This window comes from Adelges cooleyi, unplaced genomic scaffold (genome assembly GCF_023614345.1).
Source record: "Adelges cooleyi isolate 19-005CV unplaced genomic scaffold, UGA_ACOO_1.1 ACOO_flye_CR_arks_rails_tigmint_CR_PRNA_306, whole genome shotgun sequence".
NCBI classification, from domain to species: Eukaryota; Metazoa; Arthropoda; class Insecta; order Hemiptera; family Adelgidae; genus Adelges; species Adelges cooleyi.
In genome coordinates, this window is record NW_026095977.1 from 202096 (window position 1) to 227485 (window position 25390).

A 25390-nucleotide genomic window follows, 5' to 3' on the forward strand; every position below is an offset into this window, starting at 1 on the left:
TTTTTAGGTTGACACAAAAATGTAGGACCTTTCCACCATAAGTCATGGTTAGTAAGTTGTTGAGGACTTAGACCCCGTGAAGCGCAATCAGCAGGGTTCTCCTCGGTTGGAACGTGACGCCACGTGTACCCTTTAGTCAACAGCTGAATCTGGGCGACTCGGTTGGCAACAAACGTTTTTAACCTACTAGTAGGGGATTTAATCCATGCCAGCGCAACAGTGGAATCGGTCCAGGCGGTTACGGTGCCAATGGATAAAGATTTTAGGTTTTTGGAGACGTAATCCAAAAGGTGTGCTAATAACCACGCACCGCACAGCTCTAACCGCGGGATGGACATTTTTGTGGTTGGAGAAATTTTTGCCTTACCCATTAAGAGATGACAACCTATTCTATCACTTGTACATACCCGCAAATACACTACTGCTGCGTACGCGGCTTCCGAACTATCGCTGAAACCGTGTAGTTCATAGAGTGCGTTTGGACTGGTTACTAATCGGGGTACACGCAAGGTTGCCAGGATTGGTAACTCTTGATGATATTGCTGCCACGCATATTTAGCATCTTCGGGTATAATGTCATCCCAGTCAACTTTCAAGACCCATAGATATTTTATCAAACGTTTTAGAACCGTGGTTACTGGTGCCAATAGACCTAGAGGGTCATAGATTCTAGCGATCTCGGATAAAATAGCTCGCTTGCTGTATTTAACCGGATTGGGTTGATATTTGTAGCTTAGTGAATCAACCTTCGGATCCCAATTTAGTCCCAAGACTTTGGTATATGTCAACTCATGTTCTTCAAACGTCACTGGTAGTGTTTGTTGGTGATCGAGTGGAATGTTACTCAGTAATTTGTCGGAATTACTTGACCATTTGCGTAACTCAAAGTGACCTTTTGCAAACGTGTTTTCGAGTTTTTTCTGCAGATCTATTGCAGCTTCTTCGCTTTCGGCTCCGGTTGCTATGTCATCTACATACAAATCACGTTTAACAACTGTTTGTACAAGTGGTTCATTTACTGCTTCATCAGTTGCCAACTGATGCAGAGTGCGGATGGCGAGAAATGGAGATGACTTTTGTCCAAAAGTTACCGTGTTCATTTGATATTCTTGAACTGGTTCATCCAAAGAGAACCGGTAAAGCAAGCGTTGGTACGGTCGGTGAGCTTCGGTCACAACAATTTGTCTGAACATTTGTTTTACGTCAGCGGTAAAAACAACAGAATGAAGTCGGAAACGTAAAACAATTCCCGGTAAGTCCTGCTGTAATCTTTGACCGCAATAAAGATTGTCGTTCAATGAGTGACCCGAAGAAGTTTTTGCGGACGCATCAAACACGACCCGCAATTTAGTAGTAGTACTTTCCGGACGTAATACAGCTTGGTGTGGGATATAATACATATTTTCTTCACCGTCGGATTTTTTCACTACAGCGGACATGTGACCTGTTTCTAAGTAGTCATACATTGCCATATTGTACTCTTTATGAAGTTCTGGTGATTTTTTGAACTTATTTTCCAAACTTCGTAAGCGATGCAGCGCTACGTCTCTGGATTTCCCAAGTAGAGGGGGATTTCGTGTGAACGGAAGATGCACTATGTATCGTCCATCTTGTTGTCGTGTTGTGGTTGTTTGATAAATTTGCTCACACTCTAAATCGGCTGGGTTATTTTTCTCAACTTTTGGAACTTCTTCGATCTCGAAAAATTGTTGTAACGTATGATTTACGGATTCAGACGAACATAAGGTGATAATTTGTTGTTTTGGACCGTTGGTCGTTTTACCCATCAAAACCCAGCCAAACACCGTAGATAGCGCTATCGGTTCATCTACCTCACCTTCTTCCTTGTCGCCTAAGAGAAGCTGTGGAAAGACATCAGCGCCGAGCAAGACATCAACTGGTAACGCTTCGGCAAACGATGGATCGGCTAACTTCAAACCTTTGATGTGTGGCCATGAATGATTCCACACTCTTTTCGACGGAACTGGTCCAGTAATACGCGTTAGAATTAAAACGTCAATGCTGAACATGGGACTTTGTTGGTCGACCGGTCGTACTTCGACATTAGCTCTTCCTCTTACCGCTGGGACTTCAGCTCCGGACAACGCTTGAACGGTTACATCACACTTTTCTCTTTTTAAGCCTAAAAGCTGGACACAACGTTCAGTGACAAAGCTACTTTGACTTGCGCTGTCAAGTAGTGCTCTTACTGTAACCGATTGACCATTTTTGTTTTGCAGAACTACAGAGGCTGTCGCTAATAAAACGGACGTATGATAACCTTTTGTTTCTGCAGCCGCAACGGTTAAATGGGTCGTGGTAACGTTCGGTTCGGTTTTTTCCAAATGCAGTAGAGTATGGTGCTTACCCCCACACGTAGAACAGTTTCGTTGGTTTTTACATTCACTGGCCATGTGCGCACTGAAACAGATAAAACATCTTTTCAATTCCTTGATTGTTTGATGCCGTTCGGTTGGTGTTTTATCTTTGAACGATTGACAGTTTATCAGCAAGTGACCCGGTTGTGTATTACAGACAGGACAGGAAAATGACTTATTCTTCCTTCCCTGTTCAAGCTTTCGTTCTGGTTGGCTGCTGAATAATGTGATAGATTTGTTTGGTTTGAGTCCTTTTGTGGTTACCTTGACACTTCCTTGCGATACGGTAGCTGATTTGCAGTATTTTGTTAAGAACGTGGTAAACTCCTTCATAGATGGGTCCTCGGAGGTATCTACTAGTAGTTCCCATTGCGCTCTTAAATAATTGTCTAATTTCTTTTGTAATAGATGTAGTAGAATGGGGTCCCATTGATCTACTGCATACGATAGATTTTGGAGAGCACCCGTTGATTCTAAAATTACATTTAGTAGTTTTCTTATAGAACTACCATCACCGAAGGTTGCTCTTGGCGCGTTAAATAGAGCTTCAATGTGACTATCCGCGATAACACGGCGGTTTGAATAACGATCAGTTAACTGCGCCAAAGCTAGTTCGTAGTTGCTATCAGTCAACATGAGATTAGATACCAAACTTAATGGTTCTCCCACCAAATAAGATTTCAAGTAACCAAACTTCACCACTGGCGACATATTAGATTCACCAACTAATTTGTCAAACATATTCCTAAAACTGGTATATTCCATAGGGTTTCCACCAAATTTAGGTACTGCTAATTTTTCGATCGGGTGATAGGGTTGTGAGGCGCTGAGAGCTTTTGATTCAAAAAATGTTTTGTTGAGCGAATCGTCGACAACTGCCTCCGGTAAGTATTCGTCCGCAAATATTTTACATCCGATATACTTCTCCTCAAAAAGAGCACGCACACTATCGGTGTCGATAGCATCTACCACGGGTGTACTTTTACATTGGTGACGTATTATTACCATTAATTGCGTTTCAAAATCCGAATATAAATTTTCTATTGTCGCAAACATAATTTTAAATTTAGTTTTGGCCAACTTGTTTGAAGAATCATTTCCCAATGCTTCCCCGGCCTCGTATACGCGCTGTACTCGACACTGAAGACTTGTTATGCGCGCCTTTGCTTCCTCGTAAACTCCCATTGTGTAATTTATAAAGCACAGGAACAGAAAAATAAAAAAAATAAAAATAAAAAATGAAAAATTAGAAATACAATTTTTTTTTTTTTTTTATACTTGGGGTCACGCTGTATACACGCACACAAGACGTGGCGGCGCGCGGTGTTATGCAGCGAGCGGCCGCGAGCTTTGGCAACGCGGTGCGGTGTCCGTTGCCTTCGCGGCGCGGGGTGGCTACGTCCACTTATCGCGTGTATACTCGCGTCGTACTATACCGACGGCAGGGTCCAAAGTCCAACTTTGCACACGCGCAACAAGTGTATTATTATACGCCAACTTAAAAACTTAAAACTTAAAACCGGTGGTTCAACCACTTAGGAAAACTTAATACTAAAATACATAAATAATCCTAGGCTCGAAGGACCAATAATGTTCGGTAATGTTGTGGACTGTATTGGTTTCAAATATATATACAAAAAAAAAACAAATGATAATTAAAGCATGCAGACTACTATTAAACCAAAGTTAAGTATACAAATGTCTTACCGGCTGGCCAGCGCACTACAACAACAATTACTAAGGACTTAAAACTAAAACTATACAATAAGCAAATATTTACAACTTGAAAATACGAGAACGGTGACGGTCGGTAGTGGTGGTATTGCAAGACGGTACGGTCGTCTGAACGGTGGTGAAAGCCCGCAAACTGTTGATTACTTTACGAGAACAAGACTAATTCTTCGAACGTCGCACAAGTACACGAGCTCATCACAGCAGGCGGTTGATATGTAATTAATAATTAAAAAACAACAACAAATAACGAAAAACGGTGTAAAGTTTCTTTTACGCGTGCGGTTAACGGTGCGGTCGGTACGATGCGGTAAACAACAACAAAAAACGGATAGTAAGTGATATGGTGCGGTGGTGGTCGGTGCAGTCGGTGGTGGTGGGACGGTGCCCGGCTTGATAACGCTTGAACACACTGTTTGTATGTTACATATTAAATTAAACCGTATAGTCTAAACATATAAAAATTGTGTCCCTATAGTGAAATTTTGATAGTTATTTTTTATAAGTATTTCAGAGGATTTAAAATATTTTGTTATAACCGTACGTATATAATAGACAATGTTTTGGGCAAAAGAGTAGAATAATAATCGTCAACTATTGGCTACTATTCACAAAATTCTAAACACGACCTAAAAAGATAAATTTTTAGTAAGTATTCCGAATTAACTCAATCAGTTTGTTTTTAAACTTCATACATTTTTTCATTTGCGTGCAATAATTGTTTAAGCAGAGATATTGATTTATTAGCAAACTCGCAAAAGGGTTGAAAACGAAATACTTAAAACATTAGGTTTCTTTTATCAACTCTAAATAATCCGTTTGACCTAAGTGGACATTAAAATCAGATTTTATTTCATCCATCATCATCGATAGAACTCGCATTATCTATCACAAATTAAAAATTCAAATATAAAGTTTTAAAAATTTGCGTATTCAATTAACCTTTAAGGTCACTGCGTCCTACTGATTACGCCTCAGTAATATATGAAAAATAAAATAATATACATTCTTTACATACATCAATTAATATGAATTATACACTCCATCGTTAATTAAATGCGTGGGCATTTGTCCGTACTCTTGGAGAGATAAACCGACTGATTGCACGTCCTATACGGTTACTGAGGTCACCTTGTTTCTATGAGTATATTATCCATGACTCGGCAGAAACCTGCGCAATATAAATGGGCGTGGGTTCGGCCGGCAAGTCATTCGAAGCAAATACAAGTATTAATATTGTAAAGTCGTTTCTCACACCGTTCCGTCGCCATGAATTCTAAGTACGCGGTTTTGGTTTGTTTTTTGGTTTTCGCGTTCGCTTTCAACGGCGTGAACGCTTCTTGCAACCCGGATGATTGTTGGGGTCTATGCCGTGGCCAGTACGGTGGGACGTACGCAGACACTCGAGGAGTATGCGAATCTTCGAACAATGACTATTGTCGGTGTTATGGTATAATCAAGCTTCCACCAACTTACATACCTATAGGTCCCGAGCGACAGATCAATTGAAAAATGGTAAGAAAGAAAAACGCTATTTATTTATTCCAACAAGTGCGCTACGATCCTATATATATTTTGTTATATTGGATTTGATTACCCATATGTAAACCTCGCATGTTGAAGGCTTTGCATATTTTTTCTACTGTTTAATCGTCACTGTTCTTTTAAATTTGAAAACACCATCAAAATAATTATAATTCAATGTGATACTGATACATAAAATACCTTTTTAAATAATTATCTTAAGTAAAATGTTATTATAATTATGCCAAGTCAGCTAAAATGTTTAGCCGACTTCAATAAAAGTATTTAATTGTATATTTTGACATTTCAATACGTTGGCCACATTGAGGGTAGTCAAGTTCTCTCGCCGCTCAATCTTTTGTGTATCCTGCCAATTTTTTTAAGTCTCTCTCTTTGTGTACTATGTCAATAGATAATTAAGCATTGACAATACAAAAAAAAAATCTAAGACTAAAAATGCTTTATTTTGAACGTTAATTTTTTATCCATCAACATCAACAAATCTTATGCGATTTTTCTTTGTTGCAAAATCTAAATTTTTACTGGGCTTTAAAAAAATTGCTATTTTATTTACCGTGTTAAAATAATAAATACTCATTGAAACAAAAAAATTAGTTTAAAAAATTAAAAAGTATTTTACTATTAGAGCATTTTGTCATTTTGGATACAGCTATAAAAAAAAGGAAAACGTATTGCGCTATCAACTTTTAAAACTTGTGAAGTGAATCGTTTAATTAACTTTTTTTTTATTTAATTATTACGACCGTAATTATGCATTAATTACTTGAGTTTAATTTAATTCATGATCGTAAATAATTTATTAATATAGTGTACTTAGTATATACACAATGTTATAATAATTGTTGTAATTCACAATTTTTGTTGAATTACCTGTACTAAAATTTAAAACAAAATTACCAAACTTTATGTTTTTAATGGTACAGAAATAGTTTTAATTTTAGACTGATGTGGTTATGTCAAGCCTTTCTCGTATGTAATGTGATTTGCCTTGTTTAAATTACGCTTACCGTTTTTTTCTTTTGTATTTTCTAGCTCAAGACATCGTATTAAACATCGTCGTCAGTTCAACGAGAAAACTTCAAAAATAATGTCACAATTTCAAAACATTGCAAAGTAGTAACACTTTTTGTAATGCTATTTATGTTAGCTTTTATGTGTTATACATTAAAGGCAACTAAATATTATTATGTGTAGATAATAAATAATGATTTTTACAATAAATTTGAAATTTTCCTGAAAATGTAATGTGTTTTAATCTATTTTTATTCACTAAGAATAAATCATTTCAGTCAACACGTGTGTAAATTGTCAAAATAGAGTATTTAGGATTTAAGCGGTCAAGATTATTCACGTTTGCTGTATAATCAACAGAAGAGCACAATATTCATAAATAATTAATAACTCAATAACAATGTTAAGTACATTATTTTCGATTAAAAAAGTTAATGAAGTGTATGATATATGTAAAGTGATGTATGATAAAGTATATTTAAGGTAATTCAGTGTATTGTTGGTCCATTTGTCAGATTGACTGGATGTTTAATATACGTTTTCCGTATCAATATTAGATTACAAAAGTCAATATAAAATATGTTTACAGCGCCTTACAATCTTAATTTAATTACCTACTGTAAGTGATGTAGCTATATGGGAGCTGCGGTAAATTTTGTGAAACTATACAGCTATGCCAAATAATTGAATAGATAACAAGCTGCTGTTTGGTTTGTTTTTATACAGATTATAAAATATAGTTAATATAAGAAAACAATCGTTTCTATAATAGTCGTCCCGTGTAAGTACCTACATACAAAATAAATTAATTTAAAGCTGATAATGCGAGCAATCGATAAAAACAAATTATCCCGTAACGCGTAATCGGCTTACATAATTAAAAAAATTGTTTATGTTAGCACGTCGTTTGTTTACACCGAGAAACAATAATAATACGGTTTTTATGGCCACGTCTGTGTGTTGTCAGCAATTTAATTGATATTACATTTTTTATAAAACAGTACTATGTTTTGGCAATAAGATTACCCGAATTAGAATGACCTCAATCGTTTAACTAAAAAATAGTATAATCTGTATTTTGCACAATATATGTTTAGTTAAATAATTTCATGTGACCGGTGTGATTTCCGTAATAGGACAAGCGATTATTTTTACAATATTATTTTAGACGATCGACGTTGTTATAACAAAAAAAAGTTGTTTTAGTAACAGAAAAAATTTAAGTGAGAATTGGGTGCTGACTAAAATGTACAAAATATATTATATATTTGTTGTAATTACAAATTTACAGATAATGAACGGTAAATCAGCAGATTGAGTAACCTATGTACTTAATCGATACTTCTAGTCCTTATACATAATATTATTAATGACTGTATGCTTGTCAATAACATACATTTTAAGAAAATATGATAGTTATGAGACAAAATGCCATCTAGCTTGTGATAGGGGACGATGAGTTCATTATCTAAATTATAACATTAACAATATAAGACTTGTAGATTATTAAATAAAAACAAACAATCGTTAATATCAAGTTTACTAAAATTATAAAAAATATATGTATATATAATTTATAATAAATATAAAATGTTTGTAAGTGGATAATGTTACTCGGAACTAATGATTGTATATAACTAATTAATTGTTTTTCGCTTAATATTTTAAGCTGGATTATATTGGTATAATTTATGTATGGTTGTGTGCCTAAAGATTGTCAACTAAAAAAAATTTATTTAATCAATATTTTGAGTAAAAGTTCAGTAACGAATGAAGAAATTATGTCGTAACGAGTTTTAATATTATTATGAAGTCTTCGTGTGTGTGTGTGTGTGTGTGTGCACGCAGAAATTCAGACTTGACTGGTTAACTGTACACACAATAAATACATAGATACAAGCCTACGTCAACACCAATTTATTAAATATTTAATTATTTATTTTTTACACCTTTTTAATTTATGTGTAAAATGTGTATGATGTACCTAACTGCGCACACAACATACGGTATAGGTTGTTATCAAAACCATCTATATATTAATGCTCCCACAACGGGTATAAGATTTTTTTTACGACTTATAGTAATTTTTTTAGTGAATTTGTATTGATTTACATTTTAAATTGATGTAGTTATGTCGAGTCATTCTCGCATGTAATGTGATTTGCCATGTTAAAATTATACTTACCGTTTTTTTTCTTTTGTATTTTCTAGCTCAAGACATCGTATTAAACATCTTCGTCAGTTCAACGAGAAAACTTCAAAAATAATGTCACAATTTCAAAACATTGGAAAGTAGTAATTCTTTTGTTATACTATTTAGTTATCTTTAATGTGTTATAAATTGGAGGTAACTACATAAAGTTATGTGTAGATAACAAATATAGACTTTCACAATAAATTTGAAATTTTACTGAAAATGTAATATGTTTTAATCTTTTTTTATTTACTAAGGACAGATTATTATATTCAACGAGTGTGTAAACAATCAAACTAGAGTATTTAAGATTTAATCGGTTAAAATTATTGCTCACGAATAGTTATGAACGTTTGCTGTATAATCAACAGAAGAGCACAATATTCATAAATAATTAATAACTTATGCGTGATTTCCGTAATTGGTTAATCACAATTATTTTTACAATATTATGTTTGTCGATCGACGATATTGTAATAAAAAAACAGTGATTTAAATTATACATGATAATTTACAAACAAATTTAAGTAGGAATTGGTTGGCTGACTAAAATGTACAATTATTTTACATTATTTTAGTACGAGGTGACTAATATTTTAAGGAGGGATGTTTTACTCTCCCAAATGTTTGTGTGCCTAAAGACGTTTAACTACAAAAAAAAATTTTGTATTTTGAGTAAAAGTTTAGGAACGAATAAAGTAATTATGGCGTAACGAGTTTTAATATTATTATAATATTGTTATGATGTGTGTGTGTGTGTGTGCACGCAGATATTCAGGCTAGACCACATTGGACTAGATTCATTATTTATACACACAATAAATACATATTATAATATTTTATAGTTTGTTAGTTTTTTTTTATCAGTATTTCAAAGGATTTAAAAACTTTTGTTATAACCATACGTATAAAAATAAACAATGTTTTGGGCAAAGGAGTGCAATAATAAACGTCACATATCGGTTACTTTTTACAAAACTCTAAACACGACATAAAAAGAATAACTTTTAGTAAGTATTCCGAATTAATTTAATCAATTTTTTTTTTAACTTCATACTTCTTATATTTGCGTGCAATAGTTGTTTGAACAAAGCTATTGATTTATTAGCAATTTTTTTTTTTCATTTCTTAAATCCGTTTTACGCAAATGGCCTTTAAAATCAGAATTTGTTTCATCATCATCATTAGATCTATCATATTAAAAAAAAATAAATTTCTTATTAAAACCTATGAGATATTGAGTGATTGACGATAAAATGATCATCCTGTATATGCTTAGTGTTAGTTTTAAATCGAATTTCAAACCACGAATTTTGAAATACTCCTCGAGTTCCTTAGTACGCCGCACCGTACTGGCTACGGCATAGAGCCCAACAATCATCCGGGTTGCAATAAGCGTTCACGCTGTTGAAAGCAAAATATATTTGTTTTCTGAATGTAAAAGACGTTAAAAATTCTAGATAATTATAAAATATATTTTATATATATATATTGAAATAATTAATTTAATAACGAGTTTCTATGTAAAAATCATTTAATTTATCAACATAAATCCTACTTTATTTACCTTAGAGTTTCACATGTCCTATTATTTATTAATAACAAAACAAATTATGGTATACAATAATGCATGGGTTTACTTATATTATATTAGTTGCATCAACGTTTAACGGAAAAATGTTTCACAATTCAAGAAATTTTAATTAATTTCCCGTTTGCTTCCATTTAAATAATAACATTTTATCTCTTCTATGGGGTAGGAAGCGCACCTAGCGACGTTTTATACTGATGTAATATTTTCAATCGCTTCCTCTTAGGCGGGCGGATGAAAGTGTTTACACCTTTTCAATCCACCTTGTCTATTAAGTTAAATCGTTATCACATGTATAAGTATTATCACAAAAATAATATTAAAAAAAGTCGTACACATTGTTACATGTCTGGAGACTGAATGGGTTAAACTAAAAAAAAAACCAGTACAGTGGGGTCGGTGCATAGTGGGGACGGAGCATATTTGGGTCGGGGCATATTGGGGATGGGGAGGTCACAGGTTTACAGGAATTTTTAAATCTGAAAGTGATAAAATCACTTTCGAAAAAACGCTTCGATGCAAATCGGTAGTTAGTATTTTCAAGCCAGTACAGTCCAAACCAAGCACAGTATAAACCAGCAAAGTTAGAAAGTTTTAAATGAAGGTTCTGTATTTACAAATGAGCATCAAAGCGTTTATTTGAAAGCGATTTTATCCGAGAGGACTAGTACAGTAGAGTATTGGCATAATGTAATCAAAGCAATGAGGAAACGGAGAGGTCACAGGTCTACAAGAATTATTATAAATAAAAGTGATAAAATTGAATAAAATCGCTTTCAAATAAACTTTCAAATAAAGTTTTGTGATTGTGATATAAATTATAGTATAGATAATTTAGCAAAACTTGTGGATTGCAATGTACAGTTGAGTCATATAATAAAAATATTAAAAATCACTTTTTACTGCGAACAATTTTAAATAACCGGTATTTTAATATTTTTTATGCTCCAATTCACATAGTGTAGTTTGAATACCAGTGGAAATGACAAAAAAGTTATAATAACTCATGATTTGGTAAAATTATTTAATAATAGTTATTATAGAAGGTGTACTGAAATTTCTGTAATTTTTTTTTAAATAAAAACAAAAAGTTAACTATTTTTTTATCATAAGGCTATAAACATTTAACTTTATTTTATTGACATTTTTAGGGCAAACCTAACAGAATTATATGTAAAGAGGTACAAATATTTACCAAATTAATTATAACAATATGTTAAATACTAAGTACACTACATTAATAAACTATTTACGATCAACAATTAACTTAAACCCAATTAATTGTTGCTTAGTTACGGTCGCAGTCATTAAGTTATTCCTTATTTAAACAGTTAATGAAATGATCATGTTTACAAGTTTCAAAATTTGATAGCGCATTACTTTAACCTTTTCCTTTTATTTATAGCTGTATCCAAAGAGATACAATAACCTTATAGTATAATAATTAACAATTTTTAAAATTAATAAAAAAAATAGATATATTTAAATTGTTTTGTTGCATATCTAACCTAACCTACTCTTTAAAAGTCATCAACATCCGAAGTTTACTTATGGTACTCAAATCCAAATTAACAATATATATAGATATGTATAAATTATTTTCTTCCAATGAGTATTTATTATTTTAATACGGTAAATAAAATAGCATTTTTTTTAAAGCCCAGTGAAAAGTTAGTTTTTGCCACAAAAAAAAAATCGCAAAAGGTCCAAACCCAATTTTTTTTTTTATTAGAAAATTATCCAATTTGTACTGTTAAAAAATTTGTATAATAAGCATATAGTTAAAGCTCGGATGTTAATGACTGCTTTGTTGATGTTGATGGATAAATAATAAACGTTCGAAATAAAGTATTTTTAGTAAAATATTTTTTTTTTTATTATAAATAATTAAGTAACTAGTACACAAAAGCTTGAGCGGTGAGAGAACTTGACTACCCTCATTGTGGCCAACGTGTTGAAATGTCAAAATATTCAATTGAATACTTTTATTGAAGTCAGATAAACATTTTAGCTGACTTGACATAATTTAAATAACATTTTACTTAGGGTAATTATTTAAAAAGGTATTTTATTTATCAGTATAACATTGAATTATAATTATTTTGATGGTGTTTTCAAATTTAAAAGAATAATGACGATAAAACAGTAGAAAAAATATGCAAAGCCATCATCAACATGCGAGGTTTACATATGGGTAATCAAATCCAATATAACAAAATATATATAGGATCGTAGTGCACTTTTTGAAATAAATAAATAGCGTTTTTTAATACTTACCATTTTTCAATTGAGCTTTTTCTCGGGATTCACAGGCATTAGGATTACTGGATTAAAGAATTTACCATAACACCGACAATAGTCATTGTTCGAAGATTCGCATACTCCTCGAATTTCTGAGTACGACCCACTGTACTGGCTACGGCATAGACCCCAACAATCATCCGGGTTACAATAAGCATTCACGCCGTTGAAAGCGAACGCGAAAACCAAAAAACAAACCAAAACCGCGTACTTAGAATTCATGGCGACGGAACGGTGTGAGAAACGACTTTACAATATAAATACTTGTATTTGCTTCGAATGACTTATTCGGCCGTACCTACGCCTATTTATATTATGTAGGTTTCTCCTGAGTCATGGATATATTTTAATACACACATAGAATCAAGTTGACCTCAGTAACCCACAAGTGCAAACAGTCGGTTTATCTGTCTCGGAGTGCTGACAAATGCCTACGCATTTAATTAATGTTAAAGTGTACCACTACAAAGATCGAAAAAACTAAAAGCTTTTGGTTTTGTACTTATTTACCTCAACCGAACACGCAAATTTTCAATACATTTGAAATGGATTTTTAATTCGCAATAGATAATAGGATAGATTTGATGATGAAACAAATTCTGATATTAAAGTCCATTTGCGTAAAACAAATTTAAGAAATGATAAAAAAAAATAATTGCCAATAAATCAATAGCTTTGTTTAAAAAACTATTGTTAAAAAAAAATATGCTAAGCCATCAACATCCTAAACTTACATATGGTAATCAAATTTATTATAACAAAATAGAAAAACAGGATCAATGCGCTCTTTTTGGAATAAATAATTATCGTTTTTTATTACTTACCATTTTTCAATTGAATTTGAGCTCACCAGCGTTAGGAATTAAGACTGATACATCTTTCAATTTACCATAACACCGACAATAGTCGTTGTTCGAAGATTCGCATACTCCTCAAATTTCTGTGAGTGGCCCACCATACTGGCTACGGCATAGAGCCCAACAATCTTCCGGGTTGCAATAAGCGTTCACGCCGATGACAGCGAACGCCAAAACCAAAAAACATACCTAAACCGCGTACTTAGAAGAATTCATGGTGACAGAACGGTGTAAGAAACGACTTTACAGTTAATAATTGTATTTGATTCGAATGACTAGCCGGCCGGCCATTTTATATGTAGGTTTCTCCAGAGTCATGGCTGTATTTTAATACACACATAGAAACAAGTTGACCTCAGTAACCTTAGAGGACGTTCAAACATTCAGTTGATCTGTCTAGAAGTGCCCACGCATTTAATTCAATTAAGCGATTTTATTCAATTTTATCACTTTGATTTATAATAATTCTTGTAGACCTGTGACCTCTCCGTTTCCTCATTGCTTTGATTACATTATGCCAATACTCTATTGTAGTACTCCTCTCTGATAAAATCACTTTCAAATTAACGCTTTGATGCTCATTTGTAAATACAGAACCTTCATTTAAAACTTTCTAACTTTGCTGGTTTATACTGTGCTTGGTTTGGACTGTACTGGCTTGAAAATACTAACTACCGATTTGCATCGAAGCGTTTTTTCGAAAGTGATTTTATCACTTTCAGATTTAAAAATTCCTGTAAACCTGTGACCTCCCCGTCCCCAATATGCCCCGACCCAACTATGCTCCGTCCCCACTATGCCCCGACCCCACTGTACTGGTTTTTTTTTTTTTGCAAAAACTTAGTGGACCAAATAACACATATACAATGTCTTGTTATATTTTGTTGGAACGGTCGACGATTCATGTTTCAATCGTTTGTACTCCATAGTTTAAATTATAATCGCTTATTCTCAATAAAATTAATATTTATGTATTATATACTTCCATTAAAGCAATCTCACACAAACTATTTATACTTCACAGATTATATTATTTCAAAGCTATATTATACTTCTATTTTACTAGATTGACAATGTACAAAATAAAATGCAACTAAAAAAACCTTTTCATAGATCCTTAAAATGTAAAGGGTGGGATAGTGAAACGGGTTTTACCATTTAAATACATTAGAAAATCGCCGTTTTACTGCCTCATCCTGTATATTAATTTCTTGTTATTTTCTAAAGAAAAATCGATTTTCTTACATTTAAATTAAAATAAATCGTATACTGGTACTGTGATGGAGAAAACAATAAATTTTACCTACATTTATTACTTATTAGTTAAATATTACTAACGTGTATAGCCACTAGCAGTCGGCTGTTGCCTGTTATTTAACAATAACCTTTTATGGAGATTTTAAAAATTGTGTTTTTTTAATAATAGCATAGGAGCAGTATCATGATGTTAAATGTTCACGAGATTTGATCTAGTCATAAAATAAAGTATTATCATTTATGACTTAATTATTATTAAAATTTATCTTAATAGTAATAGTACATAGTAATAAAATAATGAAATATTTTTCACAAAATTAGAGCTACAAGTTGATAAACTAAAAAAATAAAATTAGCACGAAGCAGATTATCTAATATTAGACAATTTAAACAATCAAGCGTGAATCTCTTTAAATGAATAACAGTATAACAATATACAAAACATTAGTTTTCCTTTAAAAAAATTGTGTAATAAAAAAAACATTTTGAGGCGGTATACTGCATAAAAACCAACACTTAATCTGAATCCAAAAAACAACAGTCCTCTTCATTATTTGCAGGTAGTTGGACATTAAATACTCATAGTTAACCTTCGGTAAGGTTATATAACGCAGGCTATAAAATAACGAGATAACGACAGTGGTTTTGTCGTATCAGAATCATTAAGTGTCTTAATAAGTACACGGACAGGTTTTTTTCCCAATAAATCGAGTGTCTACTATAATCAGTCACACGATTTAGTCGCCTGTGATATCATGTAATAAACACAATATTATGATACCGTTCATTGGGCCCTAACCTAATCTAACACGGATAGACGTTACCAACTGATAGTTTTTAGTGTCTGTTCGTTTCTCACATCTGGTACACTGGGTTTTTAGTTAAAAAAAAAAAAAAAATGAACTTTGTGTAAACTTTAAGTCAAAAGTGGTACTTGAGCACAAAACCTAATAGTATCATTCTGCATAGATATAAATAAAATTGTTTTAATGATTTGATCAATTTTTTTTAAAGATTTTAGGTGTTTTTGTTAAAATATACGCAATCTGCGAAAACACAGTTTCCCGGCAATTAAAAAAAAACTGTAGTGCCGAATTTTTTTCCCGTTTAATATGTTACGGATACATATGAGTTCCAACTACTGGCAAATTTTCAACCCAAAAGTTTTAAAATTACGGCTAAAAACCCCGAAAAACAAAAAAACTTTTACCCCCCCTAGGGGGCGGGAAATGGGTATATTTTGAATTTGACAAAACTGACGTGCGCGGGCATACCAAATAAATATTTCTTATACATTTCAACTCGATCCGACTCTTTTTCTCGATACTATAGCCAGTAAAAGTTCTAACTTAAAAACTCGTACGGTTTTTTTTTTGTTTTTTCAACTTTCGTCTGTGAAGACTTAAACTTTTTCAACTTTTACCCCCCCAAAGTACAAACTAGACAAAATTTGTGATTTATAGAGTTGCTATTCGAAGGAATTGGTCTAGTATTAAAAAAGTTACAGTGTATACAGCGAAAAAAAAAGCCCACATCAGAGTAAAACCAATACCTTCTCGCTTTGCATCGAAGCTAAAATGTACGCATAAAACACGTTTGAACATTTTATACAATTTCAATTTTTTAAATAAAATTTGGAAACATGTGTAATAGATAAATTTAATTTTTAACCATTAACCAGAGAGTATTTTTATTTACAAAAGTCGTTTAAGAAATTAACGGGGATTTTCTAACAAGCTGTTACAACTAAATAATACCAAATTTATTTTTTATAGATAAAACATGTTCATGTATAAATTTATTGATATTATCATTACTATTGTTGATAATAACTCCCAGAAATAGTTTTCAATTTCTTCTGGTTTTTCTTTTTTCGAATAATTTTTAATTGTTGTTAAATTATCTGTACAAAAACCGAAGGTACATTTCGTGTCGTTTGATCATGTGTAATCATAAGACAAACAACTGTTGTCATCGAATATTTTTCAAGGTGTTTTACAAATACAATTTTAACAGTCAAACATTTTTTTTATTTTAAATAAGTCGTTTTTTGGTCATAATATCTTGTTTTATTATTAATGTTTTTGAACGTTTAAATTTGCCTGCTTGATAGTACCATCGTTGGCCGAAATTTGAATTCGAGGCGATGTGAGTATAGAAGCATGCCTAACCAATATTCTGGATCTGACCGTTTTTCGCGATGTATCAATCACTTATGATTTTCGATCTATGAGATGCTACTTGAGTAGCGAATCGGTCTAATGGAAAAAAAGTTACCATGACTTGAGACAAAAAAAAATACATCTGTAATAATGTGACTTGCAATTATCCAATTTCTAAACTCGTTTTTTGTGCCAATTTTGGATATGCTAGCTCTGAATCAGTAATAGGCACGCTATTAAAGCTTGCAGGTATAAGATATTGAATTTATCAGGCTTCAAAAACTAGGTTATTGGCCTATGATCTTTAGTAGTTGAGGTGGATATAAAACAGATGATAAATAGGTAAAAGGAGTCATTGAATAACTCAGGTTTCTACAAAGCTAAACGATGTAAAAAAAAATGCTTATACTCTTTTTCGCTAAGTTTTACTAACAAACTTGAGTAACATATTCACTATACGTTTTTTTTTATACTGTTTAAATAACTATTACTACCATATCTTATAAACTAACGTAGTAAGTCCTTGTACTCAGCAACGGAGTAATCAAGAAGGCGAGTGACAGTATATGACCACTTCAAATAAAAATAATTCCTTTTTTTTGTTTAAGTTGTGAAGTTATCATGTACTATATACTATACGTCATGTATTATCATAATGCAGAGTCTCTTCAACTGTACTCTGATATTCGAACACAACAAAAATAACACTTATTTTAAATGGTTCCAAGATAATTTATTATGTGAATTGTATATAGCATATTAAAGAAATTTTAAGAAATGTGTATATCTGCAAGGTCTCTTTAAGAAATTACGCAGCCAATCTTATGTCCGGGTTTAGGGGTGAGTTTGCGCCCTTTTGTACGATGGTCAATTACTTCATAGTAGCCATCCTCCCACATTCTGTACTCAGTGTGCCGTACCTGATTCTTGTCGTCAGATATATAATGTTTAAGACGACAGTAATCGTGTCCTTTGAATTGTTTGGAATAGCTATGAAATATGAGTATGCTTGGATCTTCTACATTTACGAACAACGCTACTAAACGACATTTCTGCTCAACATCAAAATGATTGGATAGATCTTTAAAAACATAATTTTTTAAATTATATAGAGCTGTAACATCGTAATATATTGTCATGTTCACGACGACTAATTAAGCAAGGAGGCGGGCGACATTGTGACCAATTTGAATAAAAATATATATTTTTATTACAAAGTGTGAAAAACTGCACAGTCTTCATCTTTTTAACCTATACAGATCATACAATAATATGACATTTGACGTGTTTATTATTTTTTTTACAAGGTTTCAGTACTGAAGCAAATTAACAATTAGTACCAGACAAATGTAGTTTCATCATTCTGATCACACTGAAGCTCGCTTTTTTGCTTGAATCATAATATTTTACTTATCGTCACCATCTGGGTTAAACATACCTTCGATTGACCGGAGTAAAAATAATACAGATCCCTTAATTCTATTTCTTCTGTCTATCCCCATTCCACCCAATGTTTTGTAATCCGTGACTGCAATTATAAAACATAATAACGTGTAAATAATGACGAGACGTTCGGAAATGTTTAATTTAATTTTTTGACAGTTTGAGTATCGATGAGAAGATATTTTAGTTTCCAATATAGTTAATCAAATTGTGCATTTGGATCTATAAGATAACCGTGGACCGACACTTTGTGTGTATATATTCACTCTATAAATGATAAATCGTACACAGAACCATTGCTGTAGACGAAAATAGAAAAAAGTTTATTTTGAGTTAATTTGTAAATATTACTTCTATCATCTTCACCAGGTGCTTCATTTGCTGAAATAAATAACATTTTATTAAAATTTAACAATTATAAAAAGGTGTTTAAAATGTGGGGAGGGGCATGGGCGACAGACTGTCCTTAGAGTATATAATTCTAAATAATTGCAGGAGACCTAGCTGGTTTTTTACCAATCTAACGTTTGTTGGTTTTATAATTTATTCGAATCACATTTTTACCATGATAATCTAAACGGTCCAGTATATGTTGCTCTTTAATTCCCAGATCTGAAATTTAAAAAATAATCAATTTTAAAAGTGTTTTATGCTCAGTAACATTGAAGAATATTGATTCCTGCTGTTATGATTACATAGATATTTAATACCTTTAACTTAATTTAATAATAATTTGACATAAACAACTGTACTTCATAATTATTTCGCACACAGATATAAATGTAAAAGCACAAATTTTAATTCACCCTGTAATATTATGTTTATGACTATACATTAAATATTTACCATCTGGATAATTCCCACATCCATCCTTGAAAACCAACGCTGAAATATTAACGTATATAATTATTAAAAGTAAAAATAGGTCTTATTCGTTACAAATAAATTAAAAAAATAAATATAATTTATATTATCTGAGTCTTAATACTTGGCGCGGCCAAAAGCGAAATCACCGCCTCTGAAATGAATAAAAATTTATCGTTAAACGAGATTGGCTGTTCATAATAAGTCATTGAGTAAATATGAATAGCATCTTTTAATGTCTTGAAAAGTGAGCAACACTATTAAACGATGTGTCTGCTAAATTTACAACTAAGAATTTCCGGGTTTATGTTTGAAAAATAATTTTTACAAAAATCAATATAATAGAAAAATTGACACGTTGGCTGCCATGGGTAATCTTACAAAATAAAATTATATAAAAGGTGATCAACTTATCGTTAACCACTCAATATGACACTTAGTTTACAAAGAATTATAATTTTTTCTTTACTCAGTGTTTTTTTACAATGTGATCTCAATTTTTTACTATATTTTTTTTTGTTTTTACCATCCTCCCAACTTAGTTTTTGTGATAGTAACTTTTTTAACATAAATGGTAACGCATAAATTCCATTAAATTTTTAATGGAACAAACATTTTTGACTGGTCGATTAAAGTTACAAGTGTTTAAAAGATATGGTGGGAGGGTAAGTGTGGTTGGAAAACGGGCGCAGATAAAAATAATACTACACTCCACTTTTCCTCCTGCCCTAAACTTGAAACTTCAATAACTTTAAATATAGCTGTTATTATACAATTATTATGCTTACCAATATGCATATCATCCAATATGTAAAATGTGATTAAATGGCGTAAATGTTCTAGAAAAAATATGTTTTTTAATTGTGTATATTTATTTAGTAAGGTATTTAATAAAAGTGCTAGAACTTATTATTAAATAATGTTCCAATGATTGTATTGACGCGATTGTAAAAATGTACCTTAAATTACTTTTTAAGTAACAAAAAATACAAGCAAAGGTGAAATGAGCAAAAAAATCAACCCTTTGAAACATTTTAAACAGTAGAATTTTCATTTCAATCTTTTTTGTTGAATCAACATTCAATTGTCAGAGAAAACGTAAAAATACATTGTTTATAAATGTATTAAATATTTTACCTTCATTTAAACGATTGAGCATATGGTCTATGATTAAAAAGCAAACAAAAGATGTAAAAATATAGGTAAAACTTAATTGACATATTGTACATATATTTTACAGATAAATAATTATTGGTTATACTGACTTGTATGGTATACGAAATGTCTAAAGTTATCTAAACAGAAGTTAAAATAAAATTAAAAAAAGGTAATTTTAACTATTGATTGAATCCGGAAATTGGGATTTTCACTACTAGTGCTAGTTACTTAAAGCTGGCATGAGTTTTAAACAATTATTAAATATTAATAAAATATAAATCTGCGTACCCATATTAAATATTTGCGATGAAAATGTAAAAATAAAACACAACATCAATAAGAAAATTTTCTTTCTGCATTTGGATTTGTTAAAATCATAAAATCCGTAATTTAAAATCCGAAAGCCCCATATAGTCAAAATTAAGCGGGTTTTTTTATTACTTTACTTAGATACACAGCATACTATAAGAGTAAATGGCTTAAAAAGGATTTATTTAAAAATCTGTATTTTTGGATTGCTATCACTTATTTAAACCTCTAGTATTTTAGAAATTCATGATACGTACCTTCGTGTAATGCCAAAACATATCCAAAGACTAATGTCATCAAAACACAAAAATGTTTCATTTTTTTCTGAAGAAAATACAATAAATTTATCTTACAGTTACAGTTGCCAATGGATTATTTATTTATTTGACAACTATGATCCTTAATGACTAATAAAAACACTAAACTTTTAATGATTATGAATTCTAAATTAATTTCTATGTAAATAAGTCTATAACACAACATTTACAAAACACAGTAGCCTCATAACTTAACATTAATTAATTAATAAATATTTGGTTTTATGTAATATTATATTAAAATGTTTATACATTTTAAAGTATAATATTCAGTATTTTTTTGTCGATTTTCAAATTTTTTTATGATGCATAAGCCATAGCTCCTTAAATAATCGTTTACGATAATATGTTCTACAAAATGTTACGCACAAATTAATACACATCGTATATTATAAAATGAATAATGCAAAAATTTAAGAAAAATTATTTTGTATACATTCATAGAGAACGTACACATAGTATGTATTCCAGCAATTCATGTTTTCATATTTCAAACAGATACTTGGATCATTCGACAAATGTGTAAGTAAGATCATCTGCTTACACAAATGCTCTCGATACACTTAATTACGTTTTATAAAAGTGTTTTCCCAATATGTTTGTATAGTTTTATAGTTTTTTATCTAAAACAAGTGTTCCAATATGACAGCTGCTCTGTAAGGTGTTTGGTTATGTCGTTTGTTTGGGCCACTATTCAAATGTTTGAACTAATGTTTTGCACAACCGTAGAGCTCCGACGTTCCAATAATTATAGCGAATATCTATTTTGTATATTGAATATACAATAATATTCTATAAAATTGTCCTTTCGTAAACATTTATAACTATTACATTCAAATTTTAACCATTAACCAAAGAAAAAATGTCGTTTAAGAAATTAACGAGGAATTGAGATTAACTTAAATAATGAGAACAACATGGGCAATTTACTAGTGACGTTTTAATATTACCCTATAAAAAAAAGTTGTTCAAACTTAAAAATAAATTGTTTAAACCAAATTTTTTGGACCCAGTTATTGTTTTATTTTAGAAAAAAAAGATTTTATTAGTTTAAGCGAGTAACTTATAAAACATTTATTTATTAAGACATTTCTTTTTTAAGTTTGAATTTTGCCAGAAAAATATTTGGTCCATTGATAATTGTTAGTACTCTATTATAAGGACTTTGGTTATTATTATATAATTTTATCAAAACAGTAATTTTTAAATTATGGTAATAATAATTAAAACATTTTTTATAGTGAATGTCATACTGAGGTTTGATAGTAATAATTATTGACTTTTTTTACATTATTTTCTAATAATAATAAAAACAATTATCAAAATTTTTTTTAAAAAAATTAATTTCCTTTTTTTGAACTCGGTTATTATTTCATTAAGAAAAAAAGATTTTATTAGTTTAAGCGAATAACTCAAAAAATAGTATTAACACTTTTAAAAAAGAAAGACAACTTTTCAAAAACATTTTTTATTAAAATATAAATATTTTAATGTGAATTTATCCCCGAAAAATGTTCGGCCCATTGATAATTATTAGTATAATGTCTTATAGCCTTTGGTTTTTATTAAAATTTTTTATAAAATATTAGTTTATAAATTATTGTAATAATAATTACTTGAAAAATAAAAATAAATACCAACTTACTGAAAATTATTTTACTCTTGCGAAACCAAACCAATTTGAATAGGTTGTTAAACTAAGTTCCAACTTATCGGTTGTGGATGTCTTTCTGTCATTTCATTGTACTTATATTAAATTTTAAACGTTATAATGTAAAATCGAAATATGGTAAACTATGCAAATTATGAAATGTTTGAACGGTTTGCGGCAGAACAAATGTTTTGTTTAATACCACATATTGTGCAAACGTAAATATGTTTTATTGAAAATGCGTCATTCGAATTTGCTACGATTGTTTGAACACATTTTGTTATTGGAACCAAATTTTATTTTGATTATATACAGCAAGTTTGAACATCTTTCCTTACTCCCTCGCTGATTACACTACTGTCAGTGGACTGTCTACAGATTCGCATCGAAACGTTTGTTTTAAAATTATTTTATAATTTTTAGTTTCAGTACTTGAAGTACTACTTGTGAGATCTCCTTTCCCACTAATCCCCCACCCCACTGTACTGTCTTTTTATCATGCCCTAGACGTAAATCATAAAAACAAATTTTGTTTTTTTTTTCATTTTTGCTTAACGCTTAGTTTTTAATTTTTATACATGACGCATAGGTCATAGCTGTTCAAACAATCGTTTACGATATATAAGTATATAAAATACAGTAAATATTATTATGTATATATTCAAAGCAAATTTACACATTTAATGGATAAGAACGACACATATTTGCAGGTTTCAAACAGATATTTAGACTATTGCAACTTAAGGAAAATCTTCCGTTTACACAAATGCCTAACGATTCATTTTATAAAGTGGTATATCAATATTTTTTTATTGATTGAGGGTTGTCAAAATTTGAGTTTAAGGCAATGTGTGAATAAAAGTATGCCTAACCAATATGCATTAAAAATTTCTATTGGACCTAACCTTTTTTCCCGAATGTCCTGTAATCTAGTTCACACATATTTTATTATTGTGTTCATATTTTCTGAACTCTTAATTGATTTATTTAATTGGCCTTCATTATTTAATTAAAAAAAAAATAATACTTAGAAGAAATACTACTTTCTGTTCAATCAAATTAAATTTAATATTTAGTATAAATTATAAATGTTTTTATTAAGATAAATAAATACAATAATATTCCATCCTAATGTAAAAATTACAAAACAAATTTTAAATATATTTTTTTTACACATGTTATTAGTTTATGTTTGACCTATCTTCAGGCCTAATTTCCAGCTTTAAAGCCCGTGAGGCAGGGGTTTGACAACATTTGAATTGTGATGCAATGTGTGTATAGAATCCTTTCAACCTCTAAACAGTATTACTAATCTAGTAAATTTACTAGAGCTTGTTGTAGCTCTATACTCATCTGTTGCTCTTCACACGCTATTACCAGGTTTTGAATCAATTTTAAATGCAAACATTGGATACGGTAGTTCTGAATCATAAATAGGCGTACTAGTTAATTTTCATCTAGAAGGTCAAATACACTTTTTGATCAATTCAATCCTATTGACTTGTGACTTTGTGATTAAAGCTTGCAGATATAAGCAAGAAAATATAATTATGTATGCCTAACCAATATTTTACACAAATGTCTACTGGATCCGACCGTTTCTCACAAAATACCAATCACTTACGATTTTCGGTCTATGAGGTGCTTGTTGAGTAAATCGGTCTAAAACAAAAAAGTAACTATGACTTTGGACAAAAATAAAGATCTTTGTAGTAACAACACCTTCAGTTATTAATTCATAAATGGTCAAACTTTTTAAAAATATGTATTCTAAATCTATCACATCGAAACAAAAAATTGCGAAAAATGGAATAACATAATTGTATTAGGACGCTGTGGTACATTTACTAGAGCTCATTGTGCCTTTTTACTCAACTGTTACTTTTAATAAAATTACATGCAATTATCCAAGTTCGGGATTGATTTTTCTTATTTAAAACATTTTTAAATCTATTTAAGTTATCTGTGTTGTGTATAAAACTGAAGATACTTTTCGTATCGTTCGAACATGTAAACATTATTATTAATGTTTTTGAACGTTTGAATTTGCTGCTTTATAGTACCATGTTGTTACAAATATTACAGCGAACCATATTTTTTATAGAATCCAATAATAATACAAAAACAGATGTTTTTTCATCTACGAATGTCTTGTATTCCAGTTAACACGTGTCTTATTATTGTGTGCATGTTTTCCGATCTCTTAATTTAATAATTTAACTCGTTTTCATTCTTTAATTTGTCGCTGTTTAAAAAATGATAGTTTCTATACAAATAAATGTTTAAATTGGGATAACTTAATACAATAATATATCCTAATGTAAAAATTGAAGGCGTTTGAATAAGTCAACTAACATAATAGTTTTTGGCCAACAATGTTGTAACATAATATTTTAACGGCTCGTAGTAAAAATGTTTATTTTTTTAAATACCATATGTTGTACACACTTAAATATCTTTATTGAAAATAGATTGTTCGAATTTACAATATTTGTTGAAAAGATTTTGTTTTTGGAAACAAATTTTGTTATGATTTTACCCAACAAGTTTTAAAATATTGACTAGAGTCCGTTAATATTACAACATATTACTGTTTAAATGAAGTCTAAGTGAACGAAACT

The 25390-nt window shown here is 30.8% G+C and overlaps 1 protein-coding gene and 1 long non-coding RNA gene across 18 annotated transcripts in view; one reads left to right on the top strand and one right to left on the bottom strand.

Annotated features, from left to right (window-relative positions):
• The window catches only part of LOC126839487 (uncharacterized), a 49759-nt gene extending 26613 nt beyond the window's left edge, over positions 1 to 23146 (bottom strand). For 2 of the 17 annotated variants that reach the window (XM_050574823.1, XM_050574807.1), the window contains exons 1-4: positions 22764 to 23142; positions 21059 to 21125; positions 20600 to 20629; positions 20472 to 20498 (exon numbers count right to left, since the gene is read on the bottom strand). In XM_050574823.1, coding sequence (XP_050430780.1) covers positions 20472 to 20498; positions 20600 to 20629; positions 21059 to 21119 — 118 coding nt within the window. In that variant the 5' untranslated portion in view covers positions 21120 to 21125; positions 22764 to 23142. Of the gene's footprint in view, positions 1 to 18465; positions 18556 to 18821; positions 18852 to 19034; positions 19083 to 19316; positions 19356 to 19458; positions 19489 to 20122; positions 20174 to 20471; positions 20499 to 20599; positions 20630 to 21058; positions 21126 to 21571; positions 21660 to 22763 lie in introns of those variants that run through there. The other 15 variants (XM_050574826.1, XM_050574818.1, XM_050574816.1 and 12 more) reach the window with 14 other exon arrangements.
• Positions 5209 to 6894, top strand: LOC126839491 (uncharacterized). Its single transcript, XR_007685895.1, has 2 exons — positions 5209 to 5624; positions 6687 to 6894. It is a non-coding gene; the product is annotated as an uncharacterized LOC126839491 (long non-coding RNA).
• Positions 23147 to 25390: the final 2244 nt, after the last annotated feature.